This window comes from Oryx dammah, unplaced genomic scaffold (assembly GCF_014754425.2).
Source record: "Oryx dammah isolate SB20612 unplaced genomic scaffold, SCBI_Odam_1.1 HiC_scaffold_25, whole genome shotgun sequence".
Taxonomy (NCBI): domain Eukaryota; kingdom Metazoa; phylum Chordata; class Mammalia; order Artiodactyla; family Bovidae; genus Oryx; species Oryx dammah.
Window position 1 is genome coordinate 72355970 of NW_024070209.1, and position 13511 is coordinate 72369480.

The 13511-nt window shown below is 38.7% G+C and overlaps 1 protein-coding gene across 3 annotated transcripts in view; it reads right to left on the reverse strand.

The window, feature by feature from the left end:
• Positions 1–4010: 4010 nt before the first annotated feature.
• The window catches only part of SELENOI (selenoprotein I), a 45162-nt gene continuing 35661 nt past the window's right edge, over positions 4011–13511 (reverse strand). Inside the window, exons 9-11 of one of the 3 annotated variants that reach the window (XM_040224461.1) lie at positions 13193–13375; positions 5232–10936; positions 4011–5110 (exon numbers count right to left, since the gene is read on the reverse strand). In XM_040224461.1, the coding sequence (XP_040080395.1) occupies positions 10838–10936; positions 13193–13375 (282 nt within the window). In that variant the 3' untranslated portion in view covers positions 4011–5110; positions 5232–10837. Of the gene's footprint in view, positions 5111–5231; positions 10937–13192; positions 13376–13511 lie in introns of those variants that run through there. The other 2 variants (XM_040224463.1, XM_040224462.1) reach the window with 2 other exon arrangements.

Genomic DNA, 13511 nt, shown 5'->3' on the forward strand with positions numbered 1-13511 from the left:
AAATTAATATATATAACTTTATTTTTGCCCGTGCTGGGTCTTCTTTGCAGCAGGGGTTTTCCTCTAGCTGCCACGAGTGGGAGCTACTCCTTGTTGCAGTGTATGCGCTTCTCATTGCGGAGCAAGGGCTCTGGGGCGCCAAGGGCTTTGGTAGTTACCGCCCCTGGCTGCAGCAGTTACAGGCTCCAGGCTCCAGGGCACAGGCTCAATAGTTGCGGCACACAGGCTTAGTTCTTCCGTGGCACGTGAGATCGTCCCAGATCAGAGATCCAACCTTTGTCTCCTGCACTGGCAGGCGGATTCTTTACCACTGAGCCGCTGAGGAATTCCCATCATACATTAGTGTTTGAGCTCCTACTTTGTGTATTCAGCCTCTATCGTCTCTAGAATGTGAAAAACCCGTGCCATCAATAAATTTATATCCAATAAGGAACTGTTGTCTTCTGTAGCGGTTTTCAGTAGGGCTACACTCCCTCCATCACTACCCGCAATCACACACAGAAAAAGGAGGAGAGCAGAGAAAAAAAGGTAGGAAAGGGAGTGGGGCGGGGGGGAATGAAAGTTAAGAGCACAGAAGCACATTTAAACTTTCGAAGGAGCACTGTCCCTTGAAAAGCACTATTTCCTGGGTGTTTTGTACGTGTCAAATGTCGCACTACGACAAAAAATGCACCGTGTTCTTATGTAGCATTAAGACCCATTCGAAAATAAGCAGGATAACATTTGATCGAACTTTGTCCTACTGGCCTGAGAGAAACTCGGAAAAGGGCACTAGGGTAGTAAGAAATTGCAGACAGGCCCTGCCACCTTGGGTATGGCACAACTTACTGTTTTCTCAGCTGTACTGCCTGCCTACTCAAATCACAAGCAACAATGAGGCCAAAGAAGATAAGCCCTTCGTCAATAAGCCGTGCTGGTGCTGCTGCTGCTGCTAAGTCGCTTCAGTCGTGTCCGACTCTGTGCGACCCCATAGACGGCAGCCCACCAGGCTTTCGGTTCCCTGGGATTCTCCAGGCAAGAACACGAGTGAGTTGCCATTTCCTTCTCCAATGCATGAAAGTGAAAAGTGAAAGGGGAAGTCACTCAGTCGTTTCCGATTCTTAGCGACCCCATGGACTGCAGCCTACCAGGCTCCTCCATCCATGGGATTTTCCAGGCAAGAGTGCTGGAGTGGGGTGCCATTGCCTTCTCCAGACTATAGCCTTACCCAGCGGCAAATGGAGTTTTCTTTTTCAATTATTTTTTTCCAAGCGCGGAAGTGGTAGGCAGATTTAAGAGTACCAAAATCTTGGAGCAGCTAAGCCCCAACAGCTGCCTGGATCCTTGTCCCATATGTAGCCAGGGTGAGGAGTCTGAAGGGTGCAGGAAGAGATGTTGGCTTCTGGGCCTCAGAGCCCTCTGCCAGACCTCTCTCCTTTAGTTGTAACCTCAAGCATTACAATAAACTTCCTTGGGGCCAAGGAACCGGAGGGGCAATGCATAGTTCCGACCACTAATTCCTCCAGGTCCTGGGCCATGTCTCCACCATCTGGGAGAAGAGAAATAAGTACCACTGTGTGTGCATGTCAATGGCTGGGAGTAGGATACCTAAGAAAGTCTGTGGGATCGGCTGTCATACAAAAGATGGCATAGAGCGCAAAGGTATAAAAAGTCACAAAGAGCAATCAATAGGATGCTTGGCTAAGAGCCAGCCATTTTTTGTGATAAGGATGCTGAATCTCTTTTTTGCTATTTGAGCTTTTAATAAAGCCTCGTGCCTTTTTTTCCCTTTGCTCCATATCTGGGCAGCTGATTTAAAAACAAAACAAACAAAAAACCATGGGAATTTCCTAGTAGTTTAGTTGCTCAGTGGTAAAGAATCTGCCTGCAGTGTGCAGGAGACACTGGAGATGTGGGTTCAATCCCTGGGTGGGGAAGATCCCCTGGAGGAGAAAATGGCAACCCACTCCAGTATTCTTGCCTGGAAAATCCCACAGGCAGAGGAGCCTGGTGGGCTACAGTCCATGGGGTCGCAAAGTGTCAAACTGACTAAGCACTGACTGCTCTTAGTGGTTAAGACTCCACGCTGCCAAAGCAGGGGGCACAGGTTTGATACCTGGTTGGGGCACTAAGATCCCACATACTATGTGACACAGCCAAAAGATAAAAAAACCCTGGGTGCTCCCTACTTTGGTGGAAGGTTCCACCTGTGTGTGCTGGCTCTACCTTGTAACCATAGTAACACCCCAAGCCAGTGTCGTCCTGGCTCTTTTCAGCCATTTTCCAACCAGCTGGAAGGTCTTCGCTGCTGTTACAGAGAGCCTCAATTATATAAATAACAAACCTTTTTCATAGGTGTGGAGGAAAACAATACTCTCATTCACTACTGAAAAGACATGTTTTAGGACAGTTTGCCAGTATCAATAGTTTAAAAGAGCATATGTATTGAGTAGGCAATTCTACTTAAAAGAATTATCCTTGAGAGATAATAGATCTAGGATACAACCCCACAGGGTCAAAATTACATGAGTAACTTTTTTAAGTTTAGATAGACCCAAGCTGGTTAGCCCTGCTGACAGGCCCATTCTAGGTGTTTTGAGGTTTGCATTCAGGAGAGGGATAACTGCTAAGGCAACCAAGATCCTGGGAGGGCAGGGGATTAAGAACACATAAGCCAGAGAATTAGCCTGGGTTAAAATATGGGACATTTCCTCCCTCACCTTCTTTAAACCTGCTACAGAAAACTTTTGAATGCCCACTGCCAGAACTGGGAGATCAATTCTGATGGTTTTAAAAAAAGGAATATTTTCCTCAGAAGCAATGTTAGAAAATATGGGTTTTTATGAGCATTTGATATATATATAAAAAGTTTAGGTGCACTAAATGTGGGTTATTAAGTTCTTAAGCAATTAGCCTGGAAAATTAACACCATACATTAGTACTCTTTATATGAGAAGATGGTTTCTGTTTTTGAACTTTATTTTGTATTGGGGTACAGCTGATTAACTGTGTTGTGATAGTTTCAGGCAAACAGCAGGAGGACTCAGCCATACATATACATGCATCCATTCTCCCCCAAACTCCCTTCCCATTGAGGCTGCCACATAACATTGAGCAGAATTCCCTGTGCTATACAGTAGGTCCTTATTGATTATCCATTTTGAATGTAGCAGTGTATAAATGACCTTCCCAAACTCCCTGACTATCCCTTCCTCCAGGCAACCATAAGCTTATTCTCTAAGTCTGTGAACCTCTGTATTGTAAGCTCATTTGTATCATTTCTTTTCAGATTCCACATATAAGGGGTATCATGTGATATTTCTTTCTCTCTCCCTTTCTTACTTCACTCAGTATGACATTCTCTAGGTCCACGTATGTTGCTGCAAATGGCATTATTCCATTCTTTTTAATGGCTGAGTAATATTCCATTACATATATGTCACACATCTTTATCCATTCCTCTGTTGAGGGACATTTAAGTTGCTTCCATGTCTTGGCTATTGTAAACAGTGCTGCAATGAACACTGGGGTGCATGGATCCTTTCAGATGGTATTTTTTTCTGGATGCATGCCCAGGAGTGGGATTGCAGGGTCATATGTTAGCTTTATTTTTAGTTTAAGGAACCTCCACACTGTTCTCCACAGTGGCGGTACCAATTTACATTCCCACCAATAGTGTAGGACGGTTATGTGAAGATGTTTTTCAGTACGAAACAATCACCTTACAAGCTACTCAGTTATTATGAGAACAATAAATACTGCCTAGTATCCAGTTCTAGGAGGATCATAGCAGTATATTCTAAAAAGCTGTTTCTGCCAACTTCCTAGTACTTTGCTCTCTGAAACAAGTCACAGGATTACAGAATACCCAGGAGCAAGCAGGCTGATCAAACAAAACAAAACCTTTTAAAATCCTGTTCAAAATTAACCAATGATTCTCTGAGACAAGTGACTGGACAGTTTTTCTCCCCAGAACTCCCCTCCACTTTGGCACCTACCAAGGAAAAACAAAGACAACAATGTGAAAATAATTAAAAGGATTTAAAAACCATTTACTCTTTACTTTTATTACAATAAATACTTATCCATAATAGAGTTAAAACAATTTTAAATTAAAACCTACTGCATTACTTTTGGGTTTCACAGCAGCAGAAATAAAACATAAATTCAGTTGAGAGTGCAAGGCTTCCAGAATCCAGTGGCAAGAAACAGTCAGATCCTGATTACCTGGGCGAGCAATGGGGACCAGGAGTACCGATGACACAAAACGAATGGTGAAATGCACACCTGTACCCTGTTTCCACATCAAATAACCTAAGACCTCACAACATTCCAGCTAAGGAATTTAAGCAAGTTGTGACATCCCATTTCCCACAAGAGCTACAGTTTTTCCTCATCAAGCCCAAGACCACAACTGCTCCAGGCACTGCCTTCTGGCCAGGAATGGGCCCCACCATCATTCAAACCCTGGAAGCCTCAACTCTGGTGGAAGCAACCATCCTGTCACAAGTTTTCTGACTCACACAATCCCTGGTGAAAGGGAAGTGGAGAGTGACATATGTCAAGGCCTTCCTTGGGGACTAAGATGAAAGGCAAGTAGGAAAGACTGGAGATGCAGATAAGGAACAGGCTTCTCAGAGTTACAGGGTACATGCAGATTAAGTCAACATGAAGAAACAGTCTGGTGAGGGCTTATCATCTTGCTGATAATCAAGAGTAGACTGCGCGTACATACGAATACATCATACATATATGTGCACAAAGAATATATGTGTACCTATTAAATATGTAGCCATACACACACCACACATAACCAGATAAAATAAATGCTATGTTATTTGCTATGAACATGGGCAAGTCCTAGGTAGACCAATTACAAACATGTTCAATTAAACTACTTGAAAAGGAAAATAACTTTGTGTTCCTTTCAACTTCTCTCACATATTCCACTTGTAGCAGACACGTTCCAGTTACTTAAGTGGTATTGTTTCTAGGCACCTGAGGGGATGGAAATCATCCTTCTGTTTCAGAATACTACAGAAATCAAACTGCAATAGGACCAGGCTATACAAATCAATAATTGATTTGGCCATGATTCCCGCCACCTATTCTTAGTCACAGGACATGAAACCTTACTCAGAAAAGTTTCAGAATACTACAGAAATCAAACTGCAATAGGACCAGGCTATACAAATCAATAATTGATTTGGCCATGATTCCCGCCACCTATTCTTAGTCACAGGACATGAAACCTTACTCAGAAAAGTATCGATTTCTTTTCCTACCATTGGCTACAAATTTAATCTATTCTCTTAGATGGGAGGGGAAAGGGAGAATGCAGGTCAAAAGGAGTTTACACCTCAGCAACTGTTCACTGCCTTCCACTTTACCCAGAGGAAATACTACTTGAAAACAAAACAAAACAAAAAAACCCCAAAAAACTCTGAAATTTGGAGTTTAATACTGAATTCTGCTTTCTTGGCACATTCCAGAAAAAGCAAAAGATTACCTGTAGCTGGGTCTTTGTCTCCTGAATAGCTGCTCTAATGGGATGTTATTTAAACAAAATAACCTACCCAAAAATGTTCATATTGTGGGCAGTCTTAATTAGTACTTACTAAACTAAGTCTGATACAGAATGACACCAGTAATTCAAACAGATTCATAATGCAGCATTCATGGACCTCATAAAATTAAGACAGGCCCCTCCTATAAACTGATTAGTAACATTAAGTACTGAACATGCCTCTAGTCAAGAACTTACTCCGTGTATGTTTCAATAAAAACCAAAATCAATTCCAATTCTGTTATCCATAGAAACTACTTAAGAGAGGACTTTAGCCTAAGAGTCACAAGGCATCCACAGCATTTAGCCACTCCGCGGGTCTCCAAAAGTGTCTCTGGTTACAACGTAGCATTAGGTACTCCATGATGATGATGCAATTCATATGCTTTCAAAATAACACTATTCTAATTGAATCTGGTTTTCTACGAATCATTCTGTGAAGAGTAAGACAATGTGAATGGCCTGCAGAAGACCAGACAATACTTCTGTGTCCAAACGGACTCTCCCTAAGACAAGCCCTTGTGAAAATATTCTAAAATCAGTCCATGTGCCATTTTCCAATTCTGGGAAACTGGCCTTTCTCTCCAAATGCAATAAAACCCACTCACTCAGGCCACCTGTGAAAAAGGCTACAAATGCCAAAACTTCTTATGCTACCCGAAATATCAGTTCATTTAAAATATGTCTGAAAAAAGAGCAAGTCTCTGCTTAAAGACAATTGGCTAGATTACTGTCTCTAGCATATTTATTAAAAAGGAAAGCATTACTAGCATGCAGCTTTAAAAGGTTGTTTATTGTGTACCATAGAAACAATGGAAATGAATTAGCCAGTAAGTCCAATTCCCATGGCTCCACACAAAGGAAAAAGTAAACACACTGCCACTTTCTCTGGAGAAGCTAGACAACCATGATTTACCATAGATCCTAAAGCAACTGTCTGCCAATATGTCAGGTATCTGTACCACTGTCAAACATGAAAAGTAAAATACACAAATCACATGGGTTACATAATAAAGGAAAATCTAAAAATTACTCAAGCTTCCTAAAATGTACAGGACATCATACTTTCAAGTTTCACAGTGATTAACTTAACACCATTTTACTGTTAAAACTGTCACTTAAAAGGTACATGTCAAAGTGCTTCAAATGCAGCATACTAAAAAAATCTCCCTGGAAGTTTTTAGTACTGGCAGCTCACTGAAGGTTATTCACCCACAGGGTGTTCAAGAATGGACATGCGGCCTTACAAGCACACCTCATGGGACAAAGAAAATTCCAATCTGATTTCACAAATTTCCTATAGCGTGCTCCAGCAAGTCCAGAACTGAAGTCAAGATAAAGGCCACTCTAAACACAGGAATCAGCACAATCAAAGATTTCTGTATCTCTTTTTGGCTTATTCGGGGACCCAAAGTCAAAAGATCTAGTCCTTCAGATTTACTTTGTTCTCTCTGGCACATTCCCACTCCTGGCCTAGGCAAGAGATCTAAGGCCATCAAGGAAAATCTGAATGTGGCAGGGTATGGGGGCGACAAAGCAAGTGGAGTCTCTGTCCCAGGTGGTGGCTGGTTAAAGGGAAACCCAAGGGAAGAACGAAGAGGAGAGTTACAAACTGGTTTCCTGTTAAAATATTAAGGGGAGAAGTAGTCTTTGATTCAAACACTTTCAGATTACTTTTTCATTCTCCATAGATTACAGAATCAAAGCCTGCTTTGGAAAGCAAAGTGAAAAGTGAAAGTGAAAAACGTTCAGTTGTGTCCGACTTTGTAACCCCACGGACTACGTCCATGGAATTCTTCAGGCCAGAATATTGGAGTGGGTAGCCTTTCCCTTCTCCAGGGGATCTTCCCAACCCAGGGATCGAACCGGGGTCTCCTGAATTGTAGCCAGATTCTTTACCAATTGAGCTATCAGGAAAAACAAGATGTGTTCCAAATGCTTTTGGACTGACTACAACATAAATTAATTCTTTGAAAACTGAACACTTAGGAAACTTTTAAATTCACATTTGAACTTGAGATTAATGGAGGAAGGATGATTTAAATTGTGACAGTTTGGGCACTGAAGTGACCTCTTCTTCCCCTTCAAGTGCACACCATCTATGCTTGCTTTCTCTTTTGCATGTTCCCCCAATGCCCAGGCTCCAGGTCATGATCAGTATTCTTTCAGGAACCATTTAGAATTGAGGCAACCCTAGACATGCACTCCTCTTCCCAAGAGCTCTATATTAAAATAGATAACATGTTGGTAACCGTACTGTAACATTCTAGACCATAATAAGCATCAAATCTTCTTTTTAAAATTTAACCATGATATTATTAAAATGCCAGGGAAGACTATTTTACTTCTCTATTTGGAAGTTATTCACTCTATTACCCTTAAGACCAAAACCCATGAATTACATCTGTTACACATTAAGGGAGGAATGTTAAACTGTGGCAATTATAAACTGTATGTAGATTACACTAAGACCATGAATGTTATTAAAGGATCATATAAGGCAGCATGAATATATTCAGATATTTTTTAGATTTTTCTATCCTATGCGCCCCCTCAAACATTGGGGAATTTTCTGACAAGCATGAAAGGACATTTTTCATACCATAACCTGAAAAGAAACTTCCTACAGGTCTAGGTAACTTTGGTCAGAAGAAACACAAAGCAAACCTCTAGCCTGGCTAAGGCACTCTGTTCTGAAATGGACAGAAAACAGGCATGTATGACCAATTACGCCACTTGCTCCCCCAAAAGCAGCTCAACATATGCTAGGAGAAAGGCTGGGGTGTGAACGCACCCCAAAACATCATGCATAAGCCTGAAGTACCTTTCATACTTTGGAAATGTTATGATCATTGGCGATGATGTCAGTTCAGAGCTCTTTGTAACAAAGTCCTGCTTCAGTTGCTATACCATACATGACAAAGAGGGGCTTTCATGATACACATCAAGACGGCAGACTAAACCAAAAAAAGGAGTCAACAGTACACTAAAGAGTCCCAAGTCCACAGTATTCTGAAACAGTTATTCACTTTTCATCTTTTATCTTCCTGACATCCATCTTTCTTTCATCCCATGATGCCAATGAAACTGACTACAGCATAATTCTTAACCACCACGGGGAAATATGTTATCAAGTATAGGCACAAAACAATTTTCAAATAAACCTGATGCAAAAAAAAAAAGAGCAGAAACACACTTTGAGGTAAAAGAGACCCAAAATTACAGGACATGACCCTATGTCAGAAATAAAGGGTATTTTTTTTTTTTTTACTATACTGTACAAAGTGACGAAAGCCTGTGGTCCAAATTTGCCATTTTATAAATATTTTTCAGCTCTTACATAATACAGATGAATCTCATTTTTGTATACAAAGTCAACAAAACAATAAAATGATTAGCTTAAAATCTTAAAGCAAAGCTTTGTTCCCGGCCCAAATTAACACTTTATCCAGTTTGATTTTACAGATGACACAGAACAAGGCATACAAAAAATAAGTTACTTTTACTTAATTAGTTCATTCTCTGACCTCCATGATGGCAATTTAAGTAAACATGGAATCACTATCCATATTCTCCTGTGTTAATTTCCCAACTATTTTCAGTGTTCATTTTTGTCTCAGAGAAAGTCACAGAATATACCGCAACCTTTACAGTTTTTTTAAAAATTGAGTACAGTTAGCTCCATGATGCTTCATTTCTAATAACTTGATGACAATGATTACAGTTCACAAATTTAAAAAACTGAAATAATTACATGGTTATTTTTACAAAGTGGCAGATTAAAATCCAACAAAAGAATACACTATAATTAAATTTAATGATGGGCACATTTATAGATAAATAATGATTATGGTTTTAATTACATTATCAACACAGTGGTGCCTATTTTATCCAAGTGCAATCCGTCCAAAAAAAAGGGTTTAAGATACACTCTTCATTCAAGCACAAACTTCATTCAGTGGAAAATAAAAGAAAATCAGCCGGTAAATTTCACCACCACCAAATTAAATTAAGGAGACAAAATCAGAAAGAAATAGAATATCCACATTCATGAAAAGCTGTGATCATTGAACAAGCATATGGAAGTCAAAAGAGATTTTTATGTTTGTCAGTAAACCTCAGAAATTATTCCAAGTCATATTAAAGGGTGTAAATACTTAGTAAGGCATATATATCAAAATTTTTCTTCAGGTGGAGAAGTGAACAAGTTGGGGAAGAGAGAAGTTCTCTCTATGTCTTTATCTTGTATGAAATAAAAAAAAAACAGCACTATTTCCTCCACAGAAAGAGATAAAGGGAGAGAGGAAGGACAAATTAAATCAGAAATCTAGCTTCGTAGCAACGTTCACAGTAGTAATTTCATAGTGAGGTTCATGAGATTCCAATTCCTAAGAAACTTTTTTTCTTATAAGGAAGTTAATCTATGTTCCTCACAAGTAATTATTCTAAAAATGGGACTATCACATGCATTCATATGATCATAGTTCATAGGCACCAAATCTCAGCAACTTGTAGCTGAGGGGAAAAAATGCCATGTTTAAACACTGAACCATGCCAATGAGTGAGCCATAATTACGATCCATTCTCAATATTAAGTCTCAATAAAATATTTTTCTTTAAAAGAAAATTAAACCACTTATCAAGATCTGTTCCATAACAAAGAGAGCTGGAATACTAGAGAATTTAAATATATATATATATATATATATATATATATATATATATATACACACACACACACACACACAAGCTCTCTAAGCACATGAGGACAAAAGGCATTTCCATGGGAAGGTGAAACCAGTATTTGGCAACTGTATATTGTTCTCTTAATCATTTGGCATTCTTGCTGAAAGTGACTTGCTCTTATCTTTTCCCTATATTAGATATGGGGTACTGATAGCTTCCACAGCTAAACACTTACTACTAAGTACCAAATATGAAAACATATTGGGTCCTCTGAATGTTATCAGTGTTTCTAAACAAATATGAGGGTTTGAAAAATAAAATCCAAGCATCTTTAACTCTGTATGAACCAAAACATTATGGACTCCTAAACTACAAGGAACATTTTGCTGGACTATTACGTTTAACCAAAACAACACATGGTTTTATAAAAAAAGTAAGCTGGGAGTTCATAGGTCCAATATTCCACAAGTTCAGATATATATCATTCCTGCTGTCCAAGTACCACACACACACTGAGTTCCCATGTCTGTTAAGCAGGTCAGTTTAGTTCAACGGTGATGGATGAATATTTACAAGCATCTTATTTACAGTACTTCTTTCTGTAGATTACAGGCCAATATTCTTTTCTTCCACTCCTAGTCAATCTGAGTTTGGTTTTCTCAATGAGAAGGGGTAAATGTGAAAATGGTTGCTCAGCTGCTTTACCTATGGAAAACCAGAACATGAGGCAATGACAAATACATACATAATTTCTTTAAAATGCATATAGAATTCACCCTCTGGAAACAATTTACTGGCATGGCAAAAATCATTAGAAATGAAGACGTCTCCCTGGACTAGGACAGCAGTAGAACTAGCTGGCTAAGTGAGTACTAGAACTATCCCGGGAGAGTTACGACTTACACCTGCGTTTGCCCAACTTCAAAATCCAGTCTTTCCAGAGCCTCCCAGAACACAGAGCCTTACATTCAAATCTACTGAAAAATTATAGGGTTAGTTGATTTATACTATCAAATATTTACATATATATTCATATATTTACATATTTACATATTTACATATATGATTAGAGCTTCCCTGGTGGCTCAGAGGTTAAAGCGTCTGCCTATAATACGGGAGACCTGGGTTCGATCCCTGGGTGGGGAAGATCCCCTGGAGAAGGAATGGCAACCCACTCCAGTATTCTTGCCTGGAGAATCCCATGGACGGAGGAGCCTGGTGGGCTACAGTCCATGGGGTCACAAAGAGTCGGACACGACGGAGCGACTTAACTAACTAACTTAGAGTCCATGTTCACCTTCTTACAATTCTTCTAGGTAATCATTCCTAACTTCATGTAACAGTATAAAGCTAGATGTGTAAATTTTTGATGATTTAAGCCATGTTAGTTAGGGTATCCCTACTAGAGGGTAGGCAAGAGCAAGATAATGTGCCAGCTAGCAAGTATTGTTTACTTAACACTTCTTAGTTTCATTCTCATTCTTAATATTTTCATCTCAGTAGAAGTAATCAATGTTTTTGTGCGGGTCAGCAAGTTTTACCTCCTGGTCAAAAGCTGTAGAAGTGTTAAGAGAGTAGAAAGACAGTAAAAAAAAAAAGATGTTCCTGGAATTTTTTTCAGTTAGCTTGTGCTTATATTTAGTTTCCAGATTTTTAACAACAAAAATGTACTGCCTTTGTAATTTAAAGATAAACATGTTTTGGTTTGGCGTGTGTAAATGGAGTGTGTGTTTTCTAAAGATATACTTCTGAAGGATCATAGATAAAACAATTATGAAAGACATTGGCAACTGTATTCTACTTCATGCATATGACGGATGAGTAACAGAATAAAAGCCTAAAAATGTTGATATAAAGCATGTAACACTAAATTTGCATGAACAAAAACCTAAATAACTATGTCTTTGTGTCACAATTCATAGACTTATCATGGTTTTTTTTCATCTACTTTGTTTCAACAAATATAGGCTACTTTGGGGAGAAACACCAAGGGAAGAAACATATACAAGGTATAAAAAATTGTTATCAAACATGACAGGTGTCCCATTTAAAACATATATAGAAGTAAAGGCATACTATTTCTCAAATTGATTCACAGCAAGGTTCTTTTCAAAACAAACATATCAAATAGAAGTATTTTTAAAGCTATAAAAATATGAATACCCTCCACATGACCTGACTGCTATGAAATTATCCTCAAAAAACAAAGCAAATGAAGGAAAAAACATTATTACAGATTGTTCACTCCAACTTTATTTATAATAGTGAAAATCTGCAAAGAATCTAAATGATTAAAATAACTGGGTCATGGTTAAGCAAACTGACATTAAGTAATTTCCTTGACGGAATACGGTACAGCAATTAAAAATCATAAACACAAGACCATGCTAAGATATGTAAAATAATTACAAAAGAATGCTAAAGTGTAAGGAAAGAGGAAATAAACTGCATAGTTCTGACTTTCATTTTATTACATGGATCTTGGTCCATGTGTCCTGAAAGCAGTTTCTTATTTTAGAAGAGAATATTAAGGTTTGCAGAAGACTTCTTAAATCTACTTTCTTCTATATTTCCCCTCATGAAAATGCGCCTGAAGCTAAAGAAGCAAGTTTAGAAACAGATAATCAACAAATGGGATTACTTTGTCCAATATAATTAAAAATAAATAAATAAAAGCGCAAAAGAGCTTATAATTCTATTACTGAGGAAGTGACTTACATTTTTTCTCATTTAAAAACAAGAACTAATCCCTCACAATAATTACCCAGCTTTTAAATTATTTGTAGTTTAAAATACTACAACAATATCTGGAATCATACACTTGGGTATTATCCAAAAATTTAGAGAATATCCCCAAATTCTTCCAGTTACTCTAATAAGCAAGCTTCTTCTGAAATTTTCTCTCACCTGCATTCCACTGTTTAAGAATCAAATAAACCAATTCTGCCCTAGCTTACTCACCACTCGTACTCCATAGTGGACGTGGGCCAAAGTGAAAGCAGCCGTTAGCGTAAACAGGAGAATGCTCTCAACGTAAGGGGTTACTCCTACATTCACCACCATGACAATCACAAAAAGAGGAAGCAGCAACCAATTCAAAGTTGGGCACCGGGTACTGCTCATTTGACAAACAATCAGTTGACACTGGAAGTTATTTAAAAGAAAGAGAGAATAATAATTTAATTAAAGCTTTAGTCACTCCAACATTTAAAAAGCATTCAAATAGCTGAGCCAAGATATGTATTAAAATATTACATTATTATCAAGTTCCATAATTCTC